The 15,009-nt window shown below is 42.3% G+C and overlaps 1 protein-coding gene across 1 annotated transcript in view; it reads left to right on the top strand.

Moving 5' to 3' along the window:
• TBXAS1 (thromboxane A synthase 1) overlaps positions 1–11,065 on the top strand; it is a 246,909-nt gene extending 235,844 nt beyond the window's left edge. Inside the window, exons 11-14 of the mRNA XM_054167849.1 lie at positions 6,478–6,566; positions 8,947–9,084; positions 9,995–10,157; positions 10,759–11,065. Of these exons, the coding sequence (XP_054023824.1) occupies positions 6,478–6,566; positions 8,947–9,084; positions 9,995–10,157; positions 10,759–10,833 (465 nt within the window). The 3' untranslated portion in view covers positions 10,834–11,065. The remainder of the gene's footprint in view (positions 1–6,477; positions 6,567–8,946; positions 9,085–9,994; positions 10,158–10,758) is intronic.
• The last annotated feature ends 3,944 nt before the right edge of the window (positions 11,066–15,009 follow it).

Here is a 15,009-nt window from a genome sequence, read left to right as displayed (position 1 = left end):
TTTCTGGGTGTTTTGGTCGCAGCTTGTTTGTTTATCTGTTTGGTTCAGGGACACTAGTTTTAGGAAGTCTTTTTCTCTCACAGAAGTTTCCTCATGAACAGTGATGCTATGAAGACATTGCAAAAGCTGCTGGAGGTAGTGCAGGTCTGTCTTCTGCCTGGAGCCTTTCATTCAAAAAAGCAAACTAACATTAAAGAGAGTTGACTTTGGCATAACCTTAGACTTTCTGGCTCTTTCCCCAGCACTACTGGGCACATATTTAGAACCACATTTTCCTCTTCCATACGTTGACACAACCCCAGGGAATTGCATGGATTTGCACCAAAGTAATGGAGGGAATGTGCCTGCAAGATCTGTATGTAGTGTGGTTATCAATGCATAACTGGTGCTCCAGCCTTTCCCACCACCTCTGAATTTGGCCTGCAAGTCGGCACTGCCTCTGCCTCTGCTCACACGGCTTGCATGGCAATGAGCCCAGTGAGAGGGGAACGTGAAGGGTGGAGGTAAAGGAAGTGTGATGGTGACTGGCAGGTGTTTTCAACAAAAAGCTGTACTACCAAATTTATTTGGCATGCACAGTCTTTAGGAGGAGTCAGGAGGTGGTCGAGATGTTTGAGGAGCTTGATGCTGTTGAAGCTTGGGAAGTGCCTCAGTGAACAAAATAATGCTCCCAAACTCAGTAAACATCCACCAGTGGTGGAAGTGAGTGCCTGCTTGCTGTATTTCTATGTGAATGACAAGCCAAGCAGATGCTAGATATGGCAGGTAACCCACATGGAATAAAGAAATGAAGGGAAAGCTTGGGAGTACATGTTTTGCATAGTCTTTGATTGCATCTGGAGAAAGAAGTATGATGAGAGGAAGATAAAGACTTGCTTTAATGTTCATTTCTGAGAGTTTGTGAGAAGACACAATGCTGCTGCTGCTGAGGCTTTAGTGCTACCAAGGTATGCTGTAAGGATTCAAGAGGAAAGGTACTAGGCAGCTTAGGAAGCCTTTGGCTGCTGTCTCTGAATCTGAAAGTCAGGCTTGTTGACATACTTTTCATTCCTGAACCTTGTTCTCAATTCTGTAGTAAAGAACAAAATATTTCTTAGAAAATACCCTTCTGTAGGCCTTTGTCACTGGAAATGGCCAACAGACACTTGGTAGTTTTCGGTATACTCTTTGCTATCTTAAGGCATAATATCTTAAAGCAACACCTTCTGCCATGACCTGCCTTCTGGGGCAAGTAGGGCTCAGGAGCTTTCATGGTCCTGGCTCCCCATGGCAAGATATGGTTCTACCTGATGCCATGCCTTGGACAGACATCTCATTTGGCTGGACCACAGACAGCAGAGAGAAAGATTTTGCTGTAAGTATTACATGAGGACTGCCTTAAGGGTGTTTTGGAGTTTGGTTGTTGGTTTGGGGTTGTCTTTTTTTTTTGGGGGGGGGGGGGGGGGGGGGGGGGAAGGGCAGTGTTCAAGTTCTAAAGCTAAAGCCAAGAAATTTTATTTCATTGGCTTTGTCCCTGTTTCACTGCCTGACATTGTAGGGAGGTTTTAGTTTGGTGCTTTACAGGTTTTCCAGCATGTTATTGTGGAAGCAGTAAAACACGAGGCAGTTTTCTTTAAGCAAGTTAAGAGTATGTGCTTGTTGAACCATCTCACCCCTTTTTTTTGATCTACATTTTGAGTGCTGTCCTGTCTCTAACATTTCCTTTATTGCTGTGGTTCTTAGTAAGGTTGTCATGGGACAACCCTAATATGACATAGTATTCTTGCATTTCTTCCTCCTCTCCCAGGCTGAGCATAGCATGCAGGTTCTAGCTCTGTTAGGCAACAAGCAGCTCCTAGAGGTGAACAGTGAGAGGTCAAAACCCCAGGAGGATTCTTTCATCTGTCAACTGATTTTGATCCATTTGATCAAGAAACAAACCTGTTTGTGAATTCTAGCCATGACTATGGTCTAAATAGAAATTTTGGCAATTTGAAAGAATAGAATAGAATAGAATAGAATAGACCAGGTTGGAAGAGACCTTCGAGATCATCGTGTCCAACCTATCATCCAACCCACCTAATCAACTAAACCATGCAACCAAGCACCCTATCAAGTCTCCTCCTAAACACCTCCAATGATGGTGACTCCACCACCTCCCTGGGCATCACATTCCAATGGGCAATCATTCTGTGTAGAATTTCTTCCTAACCTCCAGCCTAAACCTCCCCTGGCACAGCTTGAGACTGTGTCCTCTTGTTCTGGTGCTGGTTGCCTGGGAGAAGAGACCAACCTGTCTACAACCTCCCTTCAGGGAAGAGGGGGTGTGAGAGCCACTGGGGGTGATGCTGATTTGTTTTTAACTCACCATATCCTAGTCTGACCCAAAGAATACATTTTTGAGGCGAGCCAATGCGGGCTGTGTGGTCATGCACACACAGATAACTTATGGGTTTGCATCTGCACTTAAGCAGGTCTACATGCCATCTTTCTGACATGGACTTTGGCACAGACACACCTGTCTGTGAGGCATTTGATTTTGACTGCAATTTCTCAGAAGCCACAGCCAGTTCAGTCTCAGGCCATGACTCAGCAGCACTAGTTATGAGGAATGTGGTTTCTGCAGGCTTTGCTGCTTCCAAATTGATTTCAGGTGCATGTCACACTCTGTCAGCTACACAAAATTCTCCCTGATTTTTTTTTCGTTTCTGGCTGCTGAGCCCTACCAGACCATGACCAATAGGATAAGTGGAAATCTCTTATTCACTGATGTGTACTTGGATCACCATTCCCAAACCAGAGATGGTAGAGTAGAATCTGTGCCTCACTCATCAGCTGCATTGGGGAAAAGTTAGTATCTCATCTTAAACTGTCACTGAAGATGGGTTTATGCTGGACGTTGTACGGAAGGAACTGAGGTGTGGAACTGAGGTGCAGGCATGAGTTGCCTTCTGCCGACTTGGCTTTGGTGGCACTAGCCAGTGCCAGCAAAGAGGAGTGAGCAACTGGGAGTAGTAACATCTCAAACTGCAGCAGAAAGATTGGCCAGACCCCTTCTGTCAGCACTTGGATTCCCTTGATGTTCATTGACAAATTAAAAGTTAACTGAGGATGTTGGCAAAAAATAGGTTTCCCTGCCTAGAAAATGCTGAGACCAATGCTAAAAAGCAGAGGTGGATCTGAAGGCAGCTATCTTTCTTGGAATTTATACAGAGATTAAAACACACATCATCCTTCTAGCACATAGGCAATTTTATAATCACTGCTGGTATTTCACCTCAGGGTATTCTGCAGGGTGAAGAAATCATTTTACACCTTTTCCTAGGGAATAGAGGCCTAGGATTTTCAATCAGTCATAAAGGAGAGCTTGTGGCCAATCCAGATGCATTCTTGACCTCAGAAGTAATTGAGTGGTCTGGGATAGGTGAGGGTGTACCACCACACCTTGGAGATCAAGCAGGGGAAACATGCATGGAGAGAAATGCCACAAGATGTTACATGGACATTTCACTTCCACATCAACAGGAAAAGATGCTGTGAGGCTGTGCAAAGCATAAGACGAGCTGCTATGCAAAGCAGTGGTTGCAAAATTAAAATACAGGATGTTTTATTACATTCAATGCAGTGCCTTCTCCCCACGTCTCTACTTGTTACAGAAAGGAATCTCTTGCTAAATGAAAAAACAATCCTGAGTAAGGAGGTTAAAGTGGCATCTTTGAACAAAAAAAAAGAGCATATTTAAGTTCCTTTGAAATGTGCTTGGCTCAAGGAATATTTTGAAGAGAGGGAGTGGATAAACAAGTGGAAAATATTTGCTTTGAAAGGGAAAAATAAGCAACAAACTGTCCTTCCTAAATAGAGGTACTTAGCTAGTGTGTGCTTTACACAGCCATAGGTCAGACCTTGCAAACAACTACTAAATTAGGTCCAGCTACTCTGATGCTAAAAGCATGGAAATGCCAATAATTAGGTTGTATCAGATGTAGGAAATGACTGATGTGTCTGCCATGCTCATGATATCAGAGTTCACTGTGCTGCCATTTGACTGACCTCTTTTACTTTATGTAAGCAAAAGGAATTTTCTTCTAAGCTGGTTTTGCACCTTTGTTTTGTTTTCTGAACTGCTAATCCCCTGAAGGTACAGAAGCTATTTGAAAGAGCAAATCAAAGCCCCATAATTTAGTGTTATATTATTTGTTGATGTATGGTTTGATTTAGCGGCTACTTATTATATCAGGTTACCATATAATTATCTTAATTATTGACTCCAGAAGTAAGTAGAGGGATTATGAGAGAGACAGGAAGGCCCAGTGGAAAGAGCATGGCTCAGAGAACTGAACACATCACAGCATGCTCTTGGTTCCACCACTCATTTATGGTGAGCCTGAACTCTTTCCTCAGCCAGCCTGGCTGTGGAATCAGGAAGGGTTTCAGAGACAGGACTCAGATGCTGATCCGGGATTCAGAGAAATGCAAGAGAGGAGTATAGAAAGGCCAGAGGAAAGTTCTGAAAGAAAGATGTTAAGATTAGCAGACAAAAACTGAATACACACCAGAGCACGCATTTGTGTGGAACACCTGTGTGGTCATGGAGAAGGGAAATTTTGATTTAAAGGCCTGAAATCTGAGTCCAATCATTGTTCATTTCCTGCCTCTGCTACTGACTTTCCATGTGAAATCAGGTAGCTCTTGGATCCCTTTCTGCAAAACAAGGTTGATAAAATAATCCTTCTGTCTTTGGTTTTAACTATTCAAATTACTGGAGCACAGCTCTTCACACAGCCTCCAGCCATGGTTATCATGGCAGTGTGGCCATTTGTGGCTCTTATTCTCCTAGTCCATCTGATAACCATCGACCTAAGCCAAAAGTTTGAGTTAAGTGATACAAAACCAACTGATGGTACAGTATAAACTTCCTGCATTGGCAGTATTTTACATATACTGATAAAATACTTCAACTACTGACAAACAGCTTTTCCCCTAAGAGAGGAGCAGACACACTGGTTCTGCTCAGTCTGTACAGACTACTTTCCCTGGTTTTGCTTCTTCTTTTCCTCCCCACCTCCCCCCCCCCCTTTTTTTTTTCCCTGAGCCAGAAAAATGAGATAATAGAATGTATCTATTTCCTCCCTAGAAAAGATCAGTTAATCTGAAATGGTGCACAGTGGCTTAGTGCTGAATAAGTAGGATACCCTAATCCAGCAAGGTATCCTCATTCTATTGTACGCCTTTTCTGCATACCATCTGGAGTTGTTCTCTGCTTAGTATTTTCAGTATGTACCATATGTTTTTGCATGAAAATTCAATAAAATATGCATTATACATGAAAAGTGCTGTAGTAAATAAAGGAAAGATAGAATCCAGTCCCCTTTGTGAACGGCAGGGGCCCCAAATCTTCATAAAAGGTTTAGTCTAGTCTGACGTCTGTGCTTTTCTCCAATTTAGTCTGTGTCAGTCTTTAGGAGATTCTCTAATTTAAAACAAAACTCTGCTTTCCTGACGATGCTGTTAAGTGTACTTTGGCTGCCCTCTGCTGAGAACACTGAGTAAGACAGGGAAAATATCCTTTTCTGAGGAGGATAACGGTGGGAGAATTTCCCTGTTCATCCATGAGCCGAGTTGTATGTATCACTGCTGCTGGCAGATGTCTGCATTATGGTGTCTCTTGCTGTCTGTTTGCTGCTTGGGCAAAGTCCTCTGACCTACAGCCTTGTTTGGCCTTTAATGTTCATCACTTGTTAGCAAGAGCTGGTGGTTTTGTAGACGTGAAACTGTGGGCTCCAGGGTGGCCTGCCATGCAAAATTAAGCAGCATTACACAATGGGTGACCACAGGAGGAAACGGGTTTCTCTTCCCAGGCATTATTGGAGTCCTGCTGGGTGGGATTTGAGGTATACCTCATCCCTCTTTACTCAGCAGACCAATTCGCTGCTGCATGCTGTTCCTCACTGGGGTGCTGGGTTTATCCAGTGCTGTCTCCCACCCCTCTGTTAAGGCATTACAGCACTAGTGCTTGGCTCTATTTCTATAACTAACTGAGAAGGGGGAAAGGGTGTTCTCCACAGCCCTCAAGAATCACTGAAGACCTTGCTGTATCTTGTGAACAAAATGTTCCTGCTTTGCCTCGCTGTTGTTTTGGGGAAGAAACAAGGGTCTTGTGTATATTTTAGTGCATGTATAAAACAATAGCTTTTCTGTAGCTATTAATGCTCTCTGTAATGCCTTGTTTTTAATACTTCCTAGCAAGTAGATTTATTATTATATCTTCAGCTGGGCTGTGCACCAAAGCATTTTGATGATGAAAGGAATGTTATACACACATTTAATTACTGCCCACATTTTTGTATAATTTTAACATTTACTGTTTTAGATGAGACATCGAGTTCTTCTGCAGGAAAAATGCCCAGTAAAAATTAGATGATTTTAAAGCTAATCTGAGATGAGTTTGGCACTTAAATGTGAGAAAATGTAATTGTTCCCTTCTTCCTGCCTTTTCAGATGGTTCCTGATTACCAAAACATACAAGAACTCCCTTACCTGGATATGGTGATTGCAGAGACATTACGCATGTACCCACCTGCATTCAGGTAATTTTTTCCCTCTCTTCTGATTCCACAGGGTAGGTCACTAGCTCTATGAAACGGACATCTGCTGATGGAAGACCAATATGCCCTTGGTCTCCGTGCCAACATCAATACTGCTTGTGCATTTGGAAGATATAGCGTGGCCTATTGAATGAGAACTGGCTAATACTGGTATTAGCAGCCTTTTACTACAGATTGGCCAAGATTAGTTCCTCATCATTCTTCACAATTCCCAAGGTTAGAGGATGGAATCATTTTGCAGCAAGAAAGCCAGGTGGTTCTGCTTCTATACACCTCAGGCGGGGATGTGAAGCAGAGGGCTACCCGAGCCTGTTGGTCATTAGTGCCCTGATCTGTGGAAAGGTTGCACATTCACTAAGCTGGTTTTCGCATGTGTGCTTCACTCGAAGCCCTACTGTTTTGCACTTGTGTTATAACAATGTAGCTAAGCTAGTGGCTGCATCCATTACACATTGAAAGTTTTGCCCCAGTTCTCGCAAGACTAGTTTTACCAAGTTATATTGAGTAAATGAAAACAAGGAGGGGAAAATGAGGAGACTGTTTGAATGTCAAATTTCCAAGTTATCACAAGCATAAATGCAAATGTTAAGAATGGCACTTTTCAAAATGGTCAGCCAGTTGTGCTGCTTCTCATGAAGCCTGGGGAGAAATTCAGATGACTGGAAAGGAGCCAAAACGAAGGTTGTGAGAACCTTTGAAAAAGTTACCCCTTGATCACAAGCACCTTATAATAAAAAAGCTTGAAATCATATTCTCTTTTATATGTTCACAAAGATTGGAAGTCAAGCTTTTTGTATGGACATCTACAGGATTGTTCAGAGAGTAAATGTCAAAGATACTTGCTCGTGGATGAGAAGACTGAGCTTCACTACGTTATACATGGTATACAAGTGGAAATTATTTTGCCAGATAAAGCTTCAGTTTCAGCTGAAGCACTGGGAAACAATCAATGTTTGTCATATGGTAAACAGAATGAGAATGGACCAAAGTTGTTCCGAAGTTTCTGTTGGCATTGTCAGTGGTGTTTATTGATCTGGCTTTTACTTTGATGGATGTGGAATGGATAGGACAGCCCAGTGCCTCAGAAAGTTGCTAACTGCCTACAATGAGTATAATGCTGAGTTAGGGGAAAATTCAGCAGCAGCCAAGCTTGTCATAAAATGGGGTTTCATTTGATTTGCTTTTAATGAACTTGCTAGCCCGAGAACTTTCTTTCCCAGAACTCACATTTCCATTAGCACCAAATTTGTGTATGAGAAGGATGACTTATCAATGTGTTTTCCAGCATGCCAGTGTTTTGTTCCAGGTTTGCAGTTGTTGTTATTCATCTATGAGAAAGAAAGAGATGGGTGACAGTGATGAAAGAATGCATTCCTGTAATGATACAGACTTACAGCCCTGAAACTAAAGTCTTTGTTCAGCTCTTTAGGTACAATGCAGGGAGCAGCAAAGGGAGCTCCTGCACATTGTCTCACTCCTGTGCTCCCAGCTGGCACCAGGGAATAGCTCCTAGGCTGAGACAGCAGGACACTTGCCTGGGTCTGGGCTAGTTGGAGGTCTGTAGCAAACCTCCCAAGCACAAAAAATATCTGAATCAGGATCTGCCACCACACATGCACACCCACACAGCATTTTTTACAAGGTTTACAGCCCCAAGCTTGTCTTTGGCAGGCTGCTTTTCTCAGTCTTCTTGTCACGATGAGGTTCCTAAGGACAGTCCTACTCTGTCACCTGTCGCCACAGGGTGGGAGGAAACTGGAGGTTTCTCTTGCTAACGTCATGCCTATCTTTGATGAGTGTGTGTGAAATGTACTTTCCCAAGGCTTGTGAATTGATTGTATTTTTGTAGCAGCAGTAGAACATTTAGCCCTAATAAAACCATTCCTTGCCAAGTTCCAGGTACTGTCCCAAGTGTGGGGAAGCTTCTCAGATAAACAAACCCAAAAACTGTACTTCATATTTTATTTTTCTTCCTGGAAGCCAGCCAGCATACTCTCTCTGCCTGTTACTAGACATGACTGACAAATTTAATCTGCAGTTTTCATTAAAAAAAAAGGAGTCTGAAGCCAACATTACCAGCAGAATTGCAGTTCAACAGTTAACATTTTGGAAAACCATGAACAGAGATGTTTTACTGTGAATAGAGCAAAAGTTAGCCACTTGGGTTGGAACCGTGTGCTTCTAGGTGCAGGTATTCTAACCTGAGGAGACACTAGCATCAGCCACAGTTGCTGTGTTTCTCTACTGGGCAAGTGTTACTCCCAAAATTGTAGGGTTGGTCCAGCTGTAGAGATTGAGTTTTATGGTTCCTGTGTTTTCACTTTTATTAATCATCTGGAATACATGACACTTGCTGTTGCAGGTTCACTCGGGAAGCAGCTAAAGACTGTGTTGTGCTGGGGCAGCGTATTCCAGCTGGGGCTGTTGTTGAAGTTGCAGTTGGACATCTCCATCAAAACCCTGAGTTCTGGCCAGAGCCTGAGAAGTTCATTCCTGAGAGGTATGTGGAGTAAGGCTTTCCATTCTTAGGCTGAAGTCCTTATTTGGGCCTATTTAGATCAAAGGCCTATCTTCAATGCTATTTTAAGTGTTAGGGTGGGCACAGCGCTCCAGCCTGCTTCTTCACAGCCATGCTCACTGGAAGCAATATTTCCACCATAATATAGAAAGGAAAGGAAACAAAGGGCTCATTTCTTTTTGGTTAACCAAGTATTCTACAGCTAGCCAGTTGATGCATATCTGCATACAGCCTGCCACGTTAATCTGTCTTGGACTGAAGTACATCAGCTCTAAGAACAGAACTGTGCAATTGCAGTGTTTCCAAGAAGGAACCTGGTCTCTTTGGGCCAAGAGTAGAAATAAGGGCTGCTTCTGAGCTGAATTAAATTACTGAATTGTAATAACTGTCTTTCATAGCCTGTCTAATCCCATGAGATTTCAACTCCCCTTGCAAACTTCAAAGAGAAATTCCCATTGCTGTGCATTTGTGGTGCACATCAGTGCAGTGCACAGCACTGCTAATTCCAGTTAGTTCATGTTGCAGCCATAAATTCCGTCTTAGCTGTAATCTCTCCCTTACAGACATAAAAGTCTACACAGGCAGTATATCTGCACCTGAAGTTCTCATTCTTCAGAGTGTGTTCATCAAATGAAGGCAATACATTAAAGATAGATCGGAGGTAATATTTTGTCCTTTCCTGGAATCACCTGCTGACAAAGACTGATGTCCATAAGTCCGTTTTCTGTTTGCTTAAGGGTGTCAGTCCCATCAGGACATGATCTGTGAATAGTCACCTTGACCTGTCCATTAAGGCAAATTGACATAATCATCTTTTTAGATGTAAATTAAAAATATGGAATCATGAGCAAAGAGTAATTTTTCAACCCTTTTACATCTCTGCACCTTCTAGGTTTACAGAGGAAGCCAGGAAGGAACAACATCCCTTTGCATACCTGCCCTTTGGGGCAGGGCCCCGTGGCTGCATTGGCATGAAAATGGGTTTGCTGGAGACAAAAATTACTCTACTGAGGGTTCTGCAGAAGTTTCAATTTAAGACCTGTCCAGAGACTGAGGTTTGTATATGCAGAGGCTTAAAGGCCGCACTTGTCAACTTCAGGGAGCTGACAGCGGATTTATTGATTTAGCTTTGTGATTTCCTCTTCATTTGAGAAAATGCTAGAGCTGCTTCCATAATAAGGAGGGGCAAGAGCCATGGACTGCCTATTTTAATCAAAATGTGATTTAACCTTCATGATTTTTCCAACAAAACAAACAGTTACACAACTCTAACTTAGTGGGGAGCACTGCAACCAAAATAGCTTAATTTACGCAGGGTGAGGACAGATGTACATATTTCATGGTACCTCAGTACTTTTGCTGTATACATTGCTGTATATATTGCACCTGGCACTTAGCAGCTCTAGAGTTTACAGAGTTAATTTCTTTCAGTTCAACTCTGCAGTATGCCTGGGCAACCAGTGCCTCAGCCTCTGGCTGTATTCTATTTAATATTATACGACCACAGCTGACTGTAAAATAACTGCTTTAAAGCTTTTACTGTAATCCTGGTATGATTTGCTCCTCTAGCACAAGTGCCTGTCTGTGCATAGAGGTGTTATACATACATAAACAAACACATGCAACTGTACATAAGGTGCTCTTTTTTTCTTTCAGATTCCTTTGCAGCTGAAATCAAAAGCCACACTTGGACCAAAAAATGGAGTCTATATTATGCTAGAATCTCGCTAAGAGAAAATGTACATCCTGACACCTCCTGGGATGGGGCCCTTTGTTGAGTGATTCACTGGGTGTAATTATGTTTCAAAACCTCAAAGAGAAGTAGGAGCCTAAATCTCAATGATGGTACCTCACTGTCCTCCTGTAGGAGAACCTCTAACCACTTTCTCAAAGGAGATGTAGGCTCAACAATATTTTGGGGGGTTTCCAAATTGCTGTGAATGGTATCTGTAAAGAAGCATCCCACTTTCACTTGCTTTTCTGCATTACACTTTCACTCATCTTTGAGGATACATTCTTCATGCTCAAGTTCAATAAATGGAGCAGGTGTTAAGCATACTTTCAATTTACAATAGATTTTAATTGGAATTCATTATCTCACACGTCCTTCTCATGCACTTGTAAGTCCCTACTCTAGAAAACCCCCAGCAAGCACCACAGTAATAGCAGAAGACCTAGGATCCAGTGATTTTTACCATGAACTCTGCTAAAAAAAAAAGCTGAGTCACCTGCACAATGCTTAATCTCTCCCAGTGTCTGTAAAGTTTTTCATGCTTTTGAAGTGATTTGAAATACACTTAGATTACTAATTTGCACTTGGCATGTTGCATCCACATGACTGAAGAGGAATTAAGAGTTCCTCTGCCTAGCAGTTAAGTTCCAGTAGCTAAGACCAAATAAATGAGGTGACAGCCAATTTGCTGTCGGAAAGGTGGAGAAAAGAAAATGCAAAGCAGGAGGACTTTCTTTAAGAGTAATCAGAAGGTGTTGCTACAACATCTGCTTCATGTTGAGGGCTTTCCTTTCCAAGCATTTCAGCTGGCACCACCCTCATCTATCTTATTGACTCGAGGAAATTGAGCTCTGCATGCACTAAAGCCAATGGCAAGGGAGTTGGATCCAGAATCATTAGTCCCAGCAGCTCTCTTGATTTCTTAAGTGACCGTGAAGCAAGTCACATCCCAAGTGCCTCACTTCACTCAGGAAGGAGCTTTTCTGATAGCCACCTGCAGCAGCACCACAGGTCCATTCAACCTGTATGGCTGTGCACATGTCTTCACAGCCAAAGCAGCAGTACACTTCCATTCTTCATATTCCCTCCAACCCTTTTCTACTCCTCTACAAAGCTCTTCCATCACCACACTGCTAGTGAAGCATCACACAGATCAACTGACCAGGAAAGAAAAATAATTTCCTTTAATGGGCACCACAAACTGGTTTATTGTGCAACAATACCACAAGAAGGAATGCTCTCAGTCTCAAGGTCCTTGTATTTTAAATATTTTTATAAATAGCAAAAAATCTCAGGGTACCATAAAAATAAGGAAGCACTTTTTCGGTTCTTGGCAGGTCTTGATCTTCTGCCTGGGGTTTCCGAGCTTTCCTTCAGCAAGCTGCCTTCTTCTGACATGCTGCCTTAGCACTGATCGAATTGCTGTGTTTTGCTCTTGCAAGATTGTCTTTCTCTTTCTTGGGATTATTTGGTTTGGGTGTTTTTGTGTGTGTGTGTGTTTTGGTTTGGGTTTTTTGTTGGGACTTCCTGTTTCTTTGGTTTGGTTTCTTGTTTGTTTTGAGGTTTTTTTTGGGGGGGAGGCAGGTAGGTTGTTTTTGTTTATTTGTTTGGGTTTTTTTAAACCAGAACAGTACAGGTAGTAGTAGTGAAGTACTGACCTGGTAGTATTTACAATGTTTGTGTTTGTATGGAGCATCTCTGGTATGCTAAACAGAAGTGCTCTGCTACAGACACAAACTGTATGAATTCCGGATGGAATGGTTGTTATTTATCTGAAAGGTGACATACCCTAGTTTCTATATATTATCCATCATTTTCCTCCTGAGAACAGTGTTCTGGCATCTGATTAACTGTACAGCATATGATACAACTAGCAAAATGTTGAGTGGGCCTTGCCTAAAATCTTCTCACCTGCTTGGATAAGCAGGAAGATCATTCCAGTCCAAAGTCAGCTATCAAAGACTTGTTTGCCCCTGCAATTATTTTTTTTTTTACTGTTTTTCTTCCTTGCATGAACCAGCAGATCATTGTGTGCTTCATTTTTGAACAAATGCCCCAAGCTTAAACCAAGCTTGTGCCTTTCTTCCATGTGCTTTTTGTGTGGACTGTTCTACAACCTGCCTGAATGCTGTCATATCCTCAGTATTTATCTATGAAAGCATTGCTGATGTAAAGAGTAATTCAACAGTGCGCATTTCTGTGCCTGAACAAGAGCGTTATCATTTTGAATGTTGACTCCACTGGGAAAGGGAAAAACAAGAAAGTTCTTCACTGAGAGAGTCGTTAGCCATTGGAATGTGCTGCTCAGGGAGGTGGTGGAGTCACCATCCCTGGAGGTGTTCAAGAGGGGATTGGATGTGGCACTTGGTGCCACGGTTTAGTCATGCGGTCTGTGGTGATAGGTTGGACTTGATGATCTTTGGAGGTCTTTTCCAACCTTGGTGATTCTGTGATTCTGTGAACCCAAGAGTACTGCAGTAACTGCAGCTGTGCATCACATCATACAGGCTTGAAAACTGCACCAAGACTCCTTCCCAGCTGCCCCTAAGTGAACCTGGACAGTATATGTGTGAGTTTGCACCAGCTTTTATTTTAAGTGTCCTGCCAAGTTTTCTGGTTAGGATGTATGATCAGTTTTCACCTGTGAGATTGTAGTGATATAGAAAAGAGGAATTTTTTTTTGCAGCTGTGGGCCAAGTCAGATTTCTGGAAGTGCATCATCCTTTGTTCTACATGCAGGCCTAGCAAGACTGCTACAGAAGATGAGGAAAAAGCTGCCAACTTTCTTGCAATACAAGAAGAGCCCAAGTCCGTTTCTTCCTTTTAACAGTGGATGCTGACAGAGTCACCAGACAGTGCACAGACATTATACCAGGATACTTTATGATGTTGGCTCTTGCCTTGGCTGTGTGAGCTCAGCAACATAGCTAAAGAGCAGGCTGTGCTGAGACAGGCACTCTAGCCTTCTAGGAACACACATTTGCAAAACAGAAAAAAAGCAAGACAAGAGGCTGACAGCATTGCCCCAAGAGAAACTGGTACTATCATGTTAAGCAGTGTTTGTGCACCCATATAGCATGGGCCCACACTGATCCTGAGCAGAGCTGGGTTTAGGATTCAGAAAACTACCAGAAACCAGAACAAAACAAAAACCAACCAAACAAAAACCCCCCAACTAACCGAATCAAACCCATTATGTTTGTAGTTGCAAAACATGATTTTGTATCTTTATGTTATGGTGACTATTAGCATTTCTGGTACAGCATGCTTCAGTCAACAGCATTTGAGTCTAGGAACAAGGGAGCTGATTTAAAGTAATTTCTCTCCTCAGAACTGCAAGTGTGTTGTCTTGCATTGTTGAGCTGTGGGTTTGTTTAAAATCAGGCATGTGTGTTTTGCAAAAGGGTTTCAGTCATTCTCTGACAGCTGATAGGAAGCAAAGGCTGCCTGGTAAAGCTTCTATTAAAAATCATTTTCTGGGACTGTGCAATGATTACAGCAAGCTGTCAGTATAAAAAAAAATCAAAATGATACTTTTAATGAGACTTCTGATAAAAGAAAACCTTTACTAAACAGTATTCCTAGAAAAACCAGGGCTGGGTGCTAGGAATCATGCTGCACTGATTGCAAATTTGATCTATTCTTACCTGGCAATGAACTGCAGAATTTTCTCTCTGTGTGTGATACTTTCTGAAATGACCACCTTCTTGTTCTCCTTTGTTGTTTCTGTCTTGGACACAGCTTCACATAATTTTTCTGTGCATTTACAGTAATAAACATGCTAAACCAATTTAAAGCTGACATAAAGTGTTTATTTCATTACTTGGTTTGCACTGACCTTGCTCTTTTTCTGTGAAAGTCTCTAAGATGTTTTCTCCCTGCACAGCTGGCTGTTTTCAAGGAGGAAGGCCCATTCCCTCAATTGATAGGATTTTTGCAGGTAGAAATGAATTCATGACCTGACCTGAAACAAGAAGTGCAGGGCAGCTATTCAGGCTCTGGTAAAACAGGTAAGCACCAGTAACCCTGGCACAGCCATCCCTCCTGGATTTTGCAGTACTTAAGTAAAGCAGTACTTCTACAACTGCCACTTGCCTGTTGGCTCAAAAGCAGCTCTAAGCAATGGTTTCTAAGTAGCAAAGCATAGATCTTTTCCAAGCACTATACCATAGCTG

Source organism: Dryobates pubescens, chromosome 15, assembly GCF_014839835.1.
Source record: "Dryobates pubescens isolate bDryPub1 chromosome 15, bDryPub1.pri, whole genome shotgun sequence".
Taxonomy (NCBI): domain Eukaryota; kingdom Metazoa; phylum Chordata; class Aves; order Piciformes; family Picidae; genus Dryobates; species Dryobates pubescens.
Note: the sequence above shows the minus strand (reverse complement) of the source record. Positions and strands in the feature narration are given on the sequence as shown.